General features: G+C 43.5%; 1 protein-coding gene across 2 annotated transcripts; it reads left to right on the forward strand.

Moving 5' to 3' along the window:
- The first annotated feature begins 976 nt into the window (after positions 1 to 976).
- On the forward strand, positions 977 to 12,597 carry SRI (sorcin). 2 transcript variants are annotated; one of them, XM_082320900.1, is made up of 8 exons: positions 1,068 to 1,250; positions 2,423 to 2,506; positions 6,481 to 6,550; positions 7,312 to 7,355; positions 8,403 to 8,550; positions 8,711 to 8,824; positions 9,290 to 9,348; positions 9,998 to 12,597. In XM_082320900.1, the coding sequence occupies exons 1-8, from the start codon at positions 1,200 to 1,202 to the stop codon at positions 10,022 to 10,024; spliced, it is 597 nt and encodes a 198-aa protein (XP_082177026.1). In that variant the 5' UTR covers positions 1,068 to 1,199; the 3' UTR covers positions 10,025 to 12,597. The 2 variants fall into 2 exon arrangements, with proteins under 2 accessions (XP_082177027.1, XP_082177026.1); XM_082320901.1 differs by lacking the exon at positions 6,481 to 6,550 and having other exon boundaries at positions 977 to 1,250.
- Positions 12,598 to 13,818: the final 1,221 nt, after the last annotated feature.

The raw sequence follows: 13,818 nt of genomic DNA on the forward strand, positions 1-13,818 counted from the left end.
GGCCACGTCAGCCGCTGCTGCTTCCTGGGGTGCTGAAGCGAGCGCAGAGTCGGCAGGATTAGAGCACGGGCTGTGCCCCTGAGTTCCTCCAGCCCGGAGGAGGCTGTTGAACCCGGCGGAGACTCCTCCAGCCGAGGGCCAAAGCCAGAGCGGCCCGGGACCGAGCACCGCCGGTGGGACCCAGCACGGAAGGGCTCCCCAGCTCCAGCGGGACGCTGGCACCCCCCCCTCGCTCCAGAACAATCTGGACCCAAGGGAAAACTGAACAGCTTATCTGTTTTCTGTCTTTAGGACCAGGGATTCAGGCTTTGAAGTACCAAGAAAGGAGGGCATGTTTAACCTAACGATGCATCCTGCCATACCCGCGATACCTACGCACGAACTACCGAGTTTATAGGCTTTACGGCCTTTTTGCAAATCGCGAATGGGTGACTTTAAAATAATTTGACGTCAAGACAAGGGATTCGCCGCTGAACATTTTCAGGGCTCTCCGACCGCCTCAGCGGGTAACAGCGCGACGCCGACGGCCGCGCCCACCGGAGCAGCGGCCCCCGCGGGGCCCAGGGCCGCCGCCTCCGCCGCCGCGGGCGGGTCGCAGCAGCACCGAGCCCCCGCGCTCCCCGCGGCCGCTCGCTCAGGGGTGCCGCCTCCCTCCCGGCTGCGCGGCGGCCACGGCGGGCGCTGCCTCCCCTGTCCGGCTGCCAGCGGCTGCCAGCGGCTGCCAGGGACGCCCCGCGGGCGAGCTGGATCCGCGGCCCTTCCCCTGCGCCGGCCCCGCGACCTCCAACGCCCGCGGCGCTCCCCGCCTGCGCCCCGCCCTGACGGGGCCGCACCGCCCCGACCACATCGGCAGCGACGGAAAGCGCAGGGGAAGGGGCCGCCCCGCCGCTCGGGGACGCCCGGCCCCGCAGCCGCGCCGCGCCGCCCCGTTACCGCGGGCAGGAAAAGCCGCCCCCGGGCCGGCGGCCTGTACCACCCCGATGGGGGGGGTGGGGGGGGTGGTCTCTCAGCTCCTGCCGGCACCGCCTTGCACTGCCTGACTGCCCCGGTGGCTGGAGGCAGCCGCTTGCCCCGCACGGGTGGCAGAGCTTCCAGCCCCAGCCCTTTCCGGAGCCCGCGGCCCGTCCCGGTCCCCCCTTCTTGGCCGGGTGGTTGCGCCCGGACGAGGCCGGTCTGGCAGGGGCAGGTGGCAGCCGAAGATGGCGTTTCCCGGGCAGCCGGCGCCCTGCGGCGGTTTCTACCAGGGCGGGGTGAGCGGGGGCTGGCGGCGGGCTGAGCGCGGGCGGCGGGGGCTGGCGGGGCGCGGCCGCGCTGAGCCCGGGCTCGGGGCCGCCAGGGCGGCGGGGCAGGCTGGCTGAGGCGGGGGCGATGGCGCCTGGGGCGAGGCAGCCCCTTCCCTGCCCTCCCCCCTCCCCGCGCACTGCCGGGGACCTGAGGCGCCCCCCGGGCCGTCCCGCCCGCGGTGAGGGGGCGCCGCCCGCGGCGGGGCGCCCGGGGGGGACGTGACTCTGGTGCCCGCGGCGCAGGCGGGGGTGGGTGCGCGGGGCCTCCGAGGCGAGGGGCCGCTGGCTTTCGGCCCGCGCCGGGAAGCGATGGGAGCCGCGGGAGGCGCTGCTGGAGCCGGCCCGGGGCGGCCCGGGGCTCCGCCCGCGGGGGCGCGGAGAGGGGAGGAGGCAGAGCCGCGGCGGGTGCTGCCGGTGGGCGAGCGTCGCCTCCGCGGGTGCCGCTCCCCGAGGCGGCTCCCCCGCGATCCCCCGAGCGAGGCCTGGGGTCCGATAGCTTGTGTAAAGCTGCCTTCGCTTCACGGGGCCGATAAACAGCTAAGCGGCTGCGAAGAGCAAGGTACACCTGATCAACCTCTGTCCGTCTCCAAAAGAGGCATATTCTTGTCTGGGCCAGAGATGGGTATGGGCTCTGCTACACAGGTTATTGGTTCAGCTCAGTCAAACAGGATTAACTTCTGTCATTCCGTGATTTTCAGTGGAGAATCAATTTTATTTAAAAACTTCCATACTTAATGCATATTCTTCCAAGTATTTTCTCTAGAGATCTGTTTTGCTCAACTTTTTTGAAGTAGAAAGAAAAATCTGCAGTGCCTTGGTAGTCTTCTCTTCAATACCCCATTTTCTGCTAGTAGTAGACTAAAATTCAACCTTGATCAGATACAGCATAGTGCATTTAGGTCAGTGGATTGCTCCTGTGCAAGGTTTTACACCGATTTGCTTAAATTACAATAAATGAGTATATCGATACCAAGATTGTGTCTTTTTTTTGGTAAGGAATTTCTTTTTCAGTTGGTTTGACATTTTTTGCATAGTGTGTATATAAAAACACAAGTTGATTCTGAAGTACAAACATTGCAGTTTCTTAACAGGTAACTGAATCACTGAGTTAAGATTAATTTTCTTCTTGATTTCTAAAGTATGGAGGAGCTCCAGGAGGACCAGCATTCCCTGGACAAGCTCAGGATCCTTTGTATGGTTATTTTGCTGCAGTAGCAGGGCAGGTAAACTTACAAAATGTTATTTATTTCTTGGATTTTTTTTTTTTCTGGGGAATAAATTCTATATTAGCTTTTGGAAAGAGGAATGCGTAATATTTGCAGTGAGGAAAACTGTTGTTTCAAGTTTTTAAAAAAAAACAGAATGGTTTTACTTAGCCTGTCTGCTGTATATAGCTGTGCAGCTATACCATACAGCTGTATACACACAGTAACTATACATCTTGAATAATGCTGGTAGTTTCTATATAGTATGTGTATGTGTGTGTAAATGCATATATGTACACACATATGCATGTATGCGCTATATTTCCTCTGTAAGTATATACAGCAACTATACAGTTACATGAAATGTTGTAACTTAATGTGGCTCAGCTCTGGGTCGGGGAATGCTGTGAGTTTCAGGGGAAAGAAGACAGAAACAAGGGGAAGCACGGGCTGTGGAGGTGGCCTGGCTAAGAGCAGGAAATGCTAATAAAGAGATCGTTACGTGATCTTAATAGGCTCGCAAATGGAAAAGCAGTCTTGAGCTGTGCCAATATCTGGGTTTGCTGGTAGGATAGAGTGATTATTCTCTTTGAGGAAAAGGCATTCATAACTTTCATTTAGGCCTTTCTTTTTTCTTCCCTGTCATTCTGCACTGCATTTTTAATTTCTTTCCTGTAGTTTTGTGGCATATATTGTTTTTGTATGATTATGGATGTTACTAGAAATAAGTAGTTCTTGAACTGTATTACAAAGTTCAGCAGCAAATAAGTTAGGTTAATTGAGCTGAAGTTCTGACTTTGTTGGCCATATGTATAGCTATTTATTGCACACTTCCAGGGTGCGTGCAAATCTAAAACTCTGCTCCTGGATCTGTTATCCGCAAGTAGACATAACCACAACATGGAAGTTTGAATTCAGCAATATTAGCTGATGTTTAAATTCCCAGTTTAAGACTGTAATTTGGGTCATTTTTGTTCTCTACATTATTCTTTTGAATCAATAATGCATCTTACAGTCTATATATCCTTAACATTGCTTATGAAAATATGTAGACCATGTATTTTTGTAGTAAAGGGGAACACTGGAATGCCCTATGTGTAGTGAGGCAGGCCTCTTTGGTAGGGTGGAGCCCAAGCTAAATTCTGCTGAACGTGCTGACAGTTTGCCTGCCAGCTGAGATGCCTCTGCATCCAGGTGCCACCGGGATGTGTGCCAGGAATCAGCAGTGGAGCCAGGAACTGGCGCTGGAAAAATGAGTAAGCTCATAGTGTAAAGAGAAAGGGAGGTAACAGCAAACAGGATGCAGCCCTGTGGAGAAGAGGTGGCAGGAGCTGGACATCAGCAAAGCATAGACCATCCCCTGCTTCTCAAGTGAGGCATGGTTACTGAAAGCTGGGGAACCAGTGAGCTAATGGGTATGATCAAGGTAGTGCTTAAGAGTACTTAAGTTAGTACTCCTAAATACTTTTCGTTTGTTTATCAGTGGCTTTTACAGCCATCCATGCAAGTCTGTTAAAAGCCACGTCTCACTGTTTTCCATAAGTAGTTGTGGAATTAGTAAAGTTTTTGGCTATGGTTTGCTGCTCTCTGTGTTGTTTCTATGCCTGTGTAATATATAAAGTTATCTCTGAGCTTCAGAATCATAGAATCATAGAATTGTTCTGGTTGGAAAAGACCTTTAAAGATCATCAAGTCCAACTGTTAACCTAGCACTGCCAAGTCCACCACTAAACCATGTCCTCGAGCACCACATCTACACATCTGTTAAATATCTCCAGGGATGGGGACTCAACCACTTCCCTGGGCAGCCTGTTCCAATGCCTGGCTACCCTTTCAGTGAAGAAGTTTTTCCTAATATCCAGCCTAAACCTCCCCTGGCACAACTGGAGGCCGTTTCCTCTTGTCCTATCACTTGCTACTTGGGAAAAGAGACCAGACCCACCTCGCTACAGCCTCCTTTCAGGTAGTTGTAGAGAGCAATAAGGTCTCCCCTCAGCCTCCTTTTCTTCAGACTAAACAACCCCAGTTCCTTCAGCCACTCCTCATAAGACTTGTGCTCTAGACCCTTCACCAACTTCGTTGCCCTTCTTTGGACACGCTCCAGCACCTCGATGTCCTTCTTGTAGTGAGGGGCCCAAAACTGAACACAGTACTCGAGGTGCAGCCTCACCAGCGCCGAGTACAGGGGTACTGTCACCTCCCTGGTCCTGCTGGCCACACTATTCCTCATACAAGCCAGGATGCCATTGGCCCTCTTGGCCACCTGAGCACAGTGCTGGCTCATGTTCAGGCGGCTGTCAACCAACACCCTCAAGTCCTTTTTGGCCAGGCAGCTCTCCAGCCACTCCTCCCCAAGCCTGTAGCATTGCATGGGGTTGTTGTGACCAGAGTGCAGGACCCAGCACTGAGCCTTGTTGAACCTCTTACTTTCTTTGAAGTAGTTTATGACAGAGATCTTGACTTAGATTTGAGGAATTAGTTTTCTTTGCTTACAGAAGAAAGTCAAAAGTATTATTTCAAATATTTATTAAATTAATTGAGTCTGTCTTTGTAGGAAATAATAATTTTCTTTTTTTAGTCTGTTTGCAAAGCCCCTACGCCTTGTCTAGTTTAACTGCTTAAGTTCTACTTAAAAAAAAAAAAAAAAGCCAAGCATCTTTTTGGTAATCATAGTCATGATTACAAATCATGCTTTTCTGTCTTCCTGCCTATGTTAAAGTTATGCAGATCCTGCCTTTGTTTCAGAAGGCACAAATGCTTTGAAGAGATTTGCTGCTTAATATGCCTGGCTATTTCAAATTTTTTTTTTTTTTTTTAAAGTTTTCCTGTGAATGTAAAGTTTTAAATACATCTGTATAGTTAGACTGCGGGAGTAGATTGGAAGCAACTTTTGGTTTAGTTGCCATTAATTTATATAGAATCAAAACATTGTTGCTCTTTTTTTCAGACCTTGTGAAATATCATTTAACATATTAACTACTATTTGTCCTACAAATATATCTCTGTTCCTAAAAAAAGAAGAAGAAAAAAAAATGCTTACTGGATTTAAAAACATTAGGAAAACGCTGAGGCAGATAAATCAATATAAATATATTCAAATATAAAGCAACTCTCTTTTCCCTATTTAACGCTTTACAAAAGTCGCATCATTTTTTGTATCTACAGATACAATGTTCTGTCCTCGAGTGAGGTTAAATTATACTCAAACTCTCTGTGAACTGAACTTCATGTTGGGTGTGTGAGGAATGTGACCTAGAATTCCAGCTCCACTTTTGACAGCTCATTGCCTTCCATGAATTGGCAGTTGTTTTCTCTAGTTGGCCCTGAGCAGGATGCATTGGAAGTGAGTCATTTTCCAAACCATGCAGATAGGTATCTTTTCTGGGTTTGTTTTGTTTTTCTTTCAACGTTCTTTGATGTCTGCTTTTGTTTGTTCTGCTGACAACTTACTATTCCCCAAAAAACAGGGTTTTTTAGATTTGTAAGTCTTAAGGCTGTCTTGAGAAGAGGGTATGTATGATCTGGGTTCTAGGTTTCCTACTGTAGCAGTGAGATCATAAACATATAATCTAAAGTGACTACAATACCCACTAGGTTAAAATTAGTACTTTAAGGAAAGCTGTCTTTCTGTTCAAAATTTTGCACCTTGGTTTCTATGCAGCTGGCCCTCAAGTGTATGCTATCAACATTTGATGGGGGTTTGGTTTTTTTTTTAAAAAAGTTAAGTTTAGAGCAAACTTGCCAATCCTGTTCATTTTTTAGTACATCACTAGATAGGAAAGTTAATGCATATTGCAAAAATATCAACTAAAGAAACATCATGACAGGTATGGGTTGTAAAAGGCAGTTTCTGTCATATGGCAGACAGGTAATCAGTTGTTTTTTGAAGGGGTAACTAATTTAATGCCACTGAGAAGGGAGTGGGTACTGGGAATAACCAGCCTGGGAGAGGGAATTAAAACAATAGCTGATACATCTTCTGTTATTGAAAGGATGGACAAATAGATGCTGATGAGCTACAGAGATGTCTCACCCAGTCAGGGATTGCAGGAGCGTATAAACGTAAGTTAATGATTTAAATAAACAAAAAAAAAAAAACCCAAACCTAAAGCATACTAATTCTTATGCCATCTACTAGAAAACGCTTGTCGAGGTGCCTTCTGCAGAGGTTTTTGGTTTGTTTTTTTTTTTAGTATTTGCATGGTGAAAGGGCTTTCTTTCCTTATGGACTACTTTGAAACGTAAATTCTCTGTATTCAGTTCTGTGCATGTAAGACTTCCCTTCTCAGCCTCCTTCGTGCCCCACTGCCAAGTTGTGGAGCTGGAGAAGTGTTTTGTTTTGTAATGGACAGCCCATTCTTAAAAGGTGTTCTGCTTTGTTTTTAAAATGAGGTTTGATATTGACCAAAAAATTCGGTGGCAGGACTCCTTTGTCAGGATACCTAGTGTTCAGTTTACAAAATAGAGCTTCTGTGAGTAAAACTCGCTTCCTTAAGTGGTGTCCATGGTGAAGCATAAATGACTACTTTGATGAAACCCAAAACCTTTATGGACTGAGATAAGAGCAGATTAATTTTAAATATAACTTGAATTGCCTCCAGATTGTCTGCTGTCAGTTTTTCTAACAAGTAACGATTAAAAGCACTTACTTGGATCAAAATACGGTATGGCTGTATACAGCAGAAGCAATTACATAATATTTTATGCATTATAAAATACTATCAGTATATAATAAAAAGCAATTTAAAATGTTATGTTTAGACAAAACTGAAAATCATTCTTTTAATAATAGAACTTATTTTTCCTTTTTCTGATTTAAACAGCTTTCAACTTAGAGACTTGCAGACTCATGATCTCAATGCTGGATGTATCCTTTACTATGAAATGTAAGCATTTTTGCATTACGTAAGCAAAGATGAGAGGATGCCCAAAATTTGGGAAATGCTTTGTAATTCCCATTCAGCTCTTACTTGATAACTATTATGATCATTATAATTAGGGAACTACAAAATTCCGTTCTTACTCATTTTACTGGATGAAATAATAATTCTAATAAATGAGGCTCTCGATGACTGATCTTCTCACAACAAGTGGTATCCCTCTAAGCCTAGGGGACTGTTTCTCCATTGAATGGATGAAGAGTCAGGTCTGGCAGCCCCAAATAGTTTTCTGCAAATCGCTTGTTGTGCTTTTGAAATTGGACAACTTTGTAGATGTCCTTCCTAACGAACTGAGCATTTGTACTACACAGCCTGAATACAATCTAAGTCCCCCTAAATCCCGTTCCTTGAATGAACCAGGTTCGAGCATCTAACGAGATGGTATATGGCATTCAGCAGCAGGACCTATGGAAGACTTAGATACACTGTGCAAGGCTGGAATCTTTGGAGTTTTTTAGTCAAAACTTAAATTGTCATGTTCAAATGTTTTGCTCTTTAAAAAGAAAAGAGCAGAAATTAAACTGGAAGGGCTGCTAGCTCACCTTGAACAAACTGCTTAGAATGCAAGAGAGCTGATTGATAGTACTCTAACTTAAAGTAATTTTTCATTTGGCATCTATTTTTATTTCAGATATGTATTTTATTGGTAACAATTACACTGCAGCAGGTAAAAGAGAAGTGTGTGAACTAAGTTAAATTCACAAAGAGCAAATAGCTTTCTCAGGTTTCACTGAGAAGAAGTGGGGAGAGCAAGTTCTCTGACCTTTGGTTTTGGTCGGTAGTATTATCTCTGTGCTGTGGGATGCTGTAGTTAGTTTTCTACCAAAAAAAATAATAATAGTAAAATATTGTTAATATTGACCTTCAAGAAAGAGTTTTTAACTACAGATGATAAAAATACAGATTTCCATTGAAGAGAGGGCTCTTTTTTAATTTTTTAAGTTCAGAAATGTTTTTCTTAGCTTTGGAATCAGAGGGATATGTCTGGCACACTGGGATTTAATGAGTTTAAAGAACTCTGGGCTGTGGTCAATGGCTGGAAGCAACACTTCATAACTTTTGACAACGATAGAAGTGGTACAGTGGATCGTCAAGAACTGGAGAAAGCCTTGATGAATATGGGTAAGTTGTGAAATGTTCTTGCTTCTAACACTGACTTACAGCACTTCCCGGTATCAGTTATCATCCCGCAGTAGCTGACACATGGTATTTCCAATTAAAAATGTGTTGGATTCTGTTAACTTACCTGTCTTTTCAGGATAGACTTTTTATTTTCAAATAGGATTTAGACTGAGCCCACAGGCAGTGACTGCAATCACAAGGCGATACAGCACTCGTGGAAAGATTACGTTTGATGATTACATTGCCTGCTGTGTGAAACTCAGAGCTCTCACTGGTATGCTGGATTATACCCTTGTTACTATCATCCCTATAATATATTTTTATTTTAAAAAATCTGATTATTCAGTTATCTCAAGTTCAACTTTAACTTTTATGTAACACAAAATAGGTTTCTTTCAATAGAGCTTACAGGCAGAACTGGAAAAATTATAGATGATTTTTTAAATCCCCATTGAAAAATGGACTTAAAACTAATGCAGGGTTTATTCCAGAGACTGGAAGAGTTATGCCAATAAAATTGGGAAACTGTATTTATCAGCAGAACATAAAGGGTTGTATATAATAAATATGAAAATGAAGAACAGGAAATTAAGTCTTGGAATGAATTGCAGTGTTCTTCATGAGTTCTCATTCATGTGACTTGGGGAATTTAATGAAAGTGCAGTGCCTTTTAAAAAAATTATTAACTGTAATTCTTCTTACCTGGTTTCTGTTTTGTTTTCTTAATGCACTTTTGCAGAATGTTTTAGAAGAAGGGATACATCTCAGCAGGGTTTTGTGAACTTCCAGTATGATGATGTAAGTGAACTTTAAGGAATTAGTTAAAGTTACAGGGTAAAACTAAAGAAAAACTTAAAACTGAAGACAAACAGTAATGATTTGAGTTTGTGCCTGTATTCCCTACGCTTACGGTGTTATCTGAGAGCACAAAGGTTCTGGGTTTTGTTGAGTATTGCCTCAAGAAGTTTTCAGATATTTTAGAGAGTTCTGTGAAATGTTGTTGTACATTTTTGTCTGGACTTCTTACCAGTGTGGTTCAAGAAGATCTAAGAGGCTACGTTGCTTGCTAACATCACTTTCTGTGCCTTTTTTTTCTTCTTTTTTTTTAAGACTTGATAGGCATTTTTCCCAGGAAAGGCTGGGGGAGGTGTGGTGGGGACAGACACAAATCACACGCAGCCAGGCTTGTAGGTCTTGGCTTCCTGGCTGCATCTGTGCAGGAAAAGGAGAACGCTAGGTTCAAGTATTGCTGGGTTTTTCATTGTTATAATTCAGGAGATGCTTTGTTTTAATTAACTATTAGCTAATTTTCATGTTTAGTTTCAAAGCTTTGTTGTTCATGGACTGAATTTGTTTACAGAAAAGGGTAGTGACAATGAGTATTTTAGGAGAAAGTGAAAACTTGTTCTCTACCATACATCTAATAAGTGGTTATTCTTTTTTTCAGTTCATACAGTGTGTTATGAGCATCTAAATCAAAAGGAAGGAAGCCATGGATGATCACGATTAACATTCCAGTTTGTGTTTGCTTTGCCAAATCTTCCAATGATTGTGTACCTCAATATTGGAAATTGCATATTTTATGAAGGTATCACTTTACACACTTGCATTTTTTTAGTTTTGACAATGACTATGAACTACTCATGTACTGTCGTCTTTAACTTTTAACCTGTGACTAAAATTTTCATAAACTTGCCATTCACTATGTGTAACTCAAATTATGCATAGTAAGTTTTTCTGTAGTGTGTTTACTTTTTTCCTGTGATTCACTAAAAGCAGTTCCGGGAGTGCAGCTTACCTTTTTCTGTCTTAAACAGTATCACGTGTATGACATAAAATGATACATATTCTTTTGTCTTGGACGGCATAAGACACGTACAAACTGAAAGTGCTTTTGGAATGATCATTTTATGCTGGTCTGTTAGAACATCAGTCAGTTGAAGTTGCTTGACAGCTAGCTATTTTCAAGATGAAATCTGTGACACCACGCACCGAGTGTAAGACTACTTGTTAGACCTTCAGGGATGCGACAAAACATAGCGGAGAACTCTTCTAGCAGTGTGCTCTGGTACAGGGGGCTTTTGTTCCAGTAAGATTCTTGCTCTGTTTGTGTACTATATAAAACACTTTCAAACATACAAACACTACGCTGTGTCAGTTTATATGTTAACTTTCCCTTTAACAATGAACTTCTAAGCTGCCAGACTTCAGTTACATGTAAATTAATGTTTCTATCATCATCTTCACTTCACACCCTGACAAGTAGCCTTTCCTGCCTCCATATGCCAACTAACAAACAAGGGCCAAACCCCACTTTGAAAAATTCTTGCCAGATTACTATTTCAGATCACGGCAGTAATTAGCAGTGCTGTAGAATTTACATGAAAGCAGATAGATACAGAAAGGCAAGACTTTTTTTACCTGAGATTTTTCAGGGAACAAAAGGGGGTTTTGTTTGTTGGGAGTTTTGGGGTTTATTGTTTGTTTGGGGTTTTTTTTGAGGGGAATACTGACATTGTATGGAAGAGGGAGCAACATAACTGTATGGAGGTAGTTCAGGCTTTTTGCCAATGAAATAAGTTAATGAAACTTTCGTAAATTTTGGTCACTTCTGCCTACCACAGGGGAGTGATAGATGTTCTTTCGCTAGCCTTGTAAACGCAGAGGATGCCAGAAGAATGTTAAAAGGAGTGTATTTCCTATATTAGTGGTTTAGAGCACTTTTGGGGAGGAGTCTTTGCACTAAGGAATGAAAGCAAAACCACACATGCACGTGTATATGTATAGATACATATGTGTATATCTCACTGGACAAAGAACAGAAATAATCCTCGGAGCAGAAATCTTGCTTGAAGATACTATTTTATACCCTAGCTGGCTAAGAATACTGTAAAATCTAGGTCTCTAGTTTCTGGGCTACAAATTCAAAGCTGGTTGGTCTCACCTAAAGAAGCAACTGGTACTTACTACTTAAATTCAGAATCCTTTGAATATTGCTTCTAGTTTCATTTCAAAAGCTAGTTCTCTTTCTGCCCTCAAAAATGAATTTTAAAGGCATAGACCTGATGATACTTCCACATTTTGATAACTGTGCACTGTCCTGTTGCACATAAAGTTGGGAAACAGACAAGGAATGCTACGGAAAGCATTTCTAACGTGACCAAAGTCCATAAAGGTTTGTCTGACTGAAGTAGCCAACACCAGTTCTGCTGTAGTTCAAAACTCTGACAGCTGATGAAGTTAGTAAACTGAGTATGAGGCAAAGGCTGTTCTTCCTGTGGGGTTTTGATTAGACTATTTTGCATAAATACAATACTCATCCTTACACTGTTAATTTTACCCCAGAAAGGATGAGATATCTTTACCAAAGTGCTTATTACCCACACAACATTTCTCTCATACTTTAATAATTTTTTAAATTTTCTTTATAGCAGCCCGTAGGGTGCTGCGTTCTAGATTTGTGACTCAAACAGCCTTGATAACACGCCAGTGTTGCAGCTGTTGCTGAGCAGTGCTTGCACAGTATCAAGGTCGTCTCTGTTTCTCGCTCTGCGACCCCAGTGAGTAGGCTGAGGGTAGGCAAGAGGCCGGGAGGGAGCGCAGCGGGGACGGCTGACCCGAATGGACCAAAGGGATATTCCATGCCACAGAATGGCACGCTCAGCGCTAAACCTTGGGCGGGGGTGCAGAAGTCTCTCCAAAGTAGCCGTTGCTCAGGGACTGGCCGGGCACTGGTCTGCTGGTGGGAGGTGGTGAGTCATTGCCTTTGCATGGCTTTCCCCCCCCCCTTCTTTTCCTTCACTTACTAAGCTGTTTTACCTTGATCTGCAAATTTTTTTTGCTTTTGCTCTTCCAATTCTCCACCTACCACAGGCCTGAAACTACTAATGAAAGAAAACATCAGGCAATAATGAATGTAACATTCTTGTAGATAAGTGTAACTTACCAAATGATCCGAGACCCCCTGGAAGTTCCACACTCCTATACAGGTATGAAGTTATGCAATACATCATGAGAATTATTGGTGAAATAATATGTGGAAGTAAAATTGCACCTACAAATAAAACCTTGGCTTGAAAAATGTGTTCAGCTTATTTTGCATACTTGGGTTTTTTTTGGGGGGGGGGGGGGGGGGGGGAGTACTTTTTTTTTAATGAGGCATAATGGGTGTCTGGAGCAATGAAAGAAGAGGACCCATAACAAACACACTGTCTTTCTCAGTTTATTTCCTCAGGTTGAATTACTGTTTGGGCACCAGCCAGCTACTGGGCAGTAAAAAGCTGCAAAAACAGCAGGGTGAACCAACAGGGTTTTCTTCAGGGATCTTGTAAACATAAAACAAAGAAAACGGGAAAACACATTGCTCCAAAACAAGGAACAAATTCTAGCTTACCCGAGAAAGAATTGCTTTTTGTTCTCCATAAGCATCTCAAAAATCCATGGTATTCACAGGGACTGATAGGATAAATGATCTTTCACGTTTAGACATAAACTAATGAATACGGTTGCTAAGGAGTGACTACAGAATTTGCTGTCATCTAGCTAAAAAAAAGCCACCTGAAGCCTATGTGAAAATTGCTTCCCCATTAAGAGCAGAGTCAGTGGACAATTTGAACATGCAAGTTACCTGCTTTAGAGAAACAGTTATCTGTAATTTGGAATTAAGGGTTTCTCCTTCCCAAAACACATATGGGAAGGATGCTTCTATGATACTAAGTGGGGTGATTGCTCTTCACCTTTTTGCAAACAATTGGGCATTGTTTAGAAAATGTAGATAATTTTTTTAGGTTGCCCTCAGACGTGCAAACCTAAGCAACAGTAATTTTAGATTTGCCTTGAGAACAGTAGCACCCTATGACAAAAGACTGGGAAGCTCACAGGATCATTTTCAACCCTGGAAATGGAAAAATAATCATAGAAACACAGAATACCAGGTTGGAAGGGACCTCAAGGATCATCTGGTCCAACCTTTCTAGCACCATCTGGATGAGATGGCCCAGCACCATGTCCAGCTGGGTCTTAAACGTGTCCAGCGTAGCGGAGTCAACCACTTCCCTGGGGAGATTATTCCAATGATTGACTCTTCTCATTGTGAAACATTTTCCTCTCATGTCCAGTCAGAATCTCCCTGGGAGGAACTTGTACCCGTTACCCCTTGTCCAAACCATGTGACTCCTTGTAAAAAGGGAGTCTCCATCTTTGTAGCTCCCCTTTAAGTACTGGCACATGGTGATGAGATCACCTCTAAGCCTCCTTTTCTCAAGGCTG

The sequence above is a fragment of the Platalea leucorodia genome (genome assembly GCF_965183815.1).
Source record: "Platalea leucorodia genome assembly, chromosome: 1".
Lineage (NCBI taxonomy): Eukaryota > Metazoa > Chordata > Aves > Pelecaniformes > Threskiornithidae > Platalea > Platalea leucorodia.

Coding starts and splice junctions, on each gene's coding strand:
- SRI (XM_082320900.1), top strand. CDS start 1,200: ATGGCGTTTCCCGGGCAGCCGGCGCCCTGCGGCGGTTTCTACCAGGGC. Junction 6,551..7,311: donor GATTGCAGGAGCGTATAAAC/GTAAGTTAATGA, acceptor TGATTTAAACAG/CTTTCAACTTAGAGACTTGC. Junction 8,825..9,289: donor GAAACTCAGAGCTCTCACTG/GTATGCTGGATT, acceptor GCACTTTTGCAG/AATGTTTTAGAAGAAGGGAT.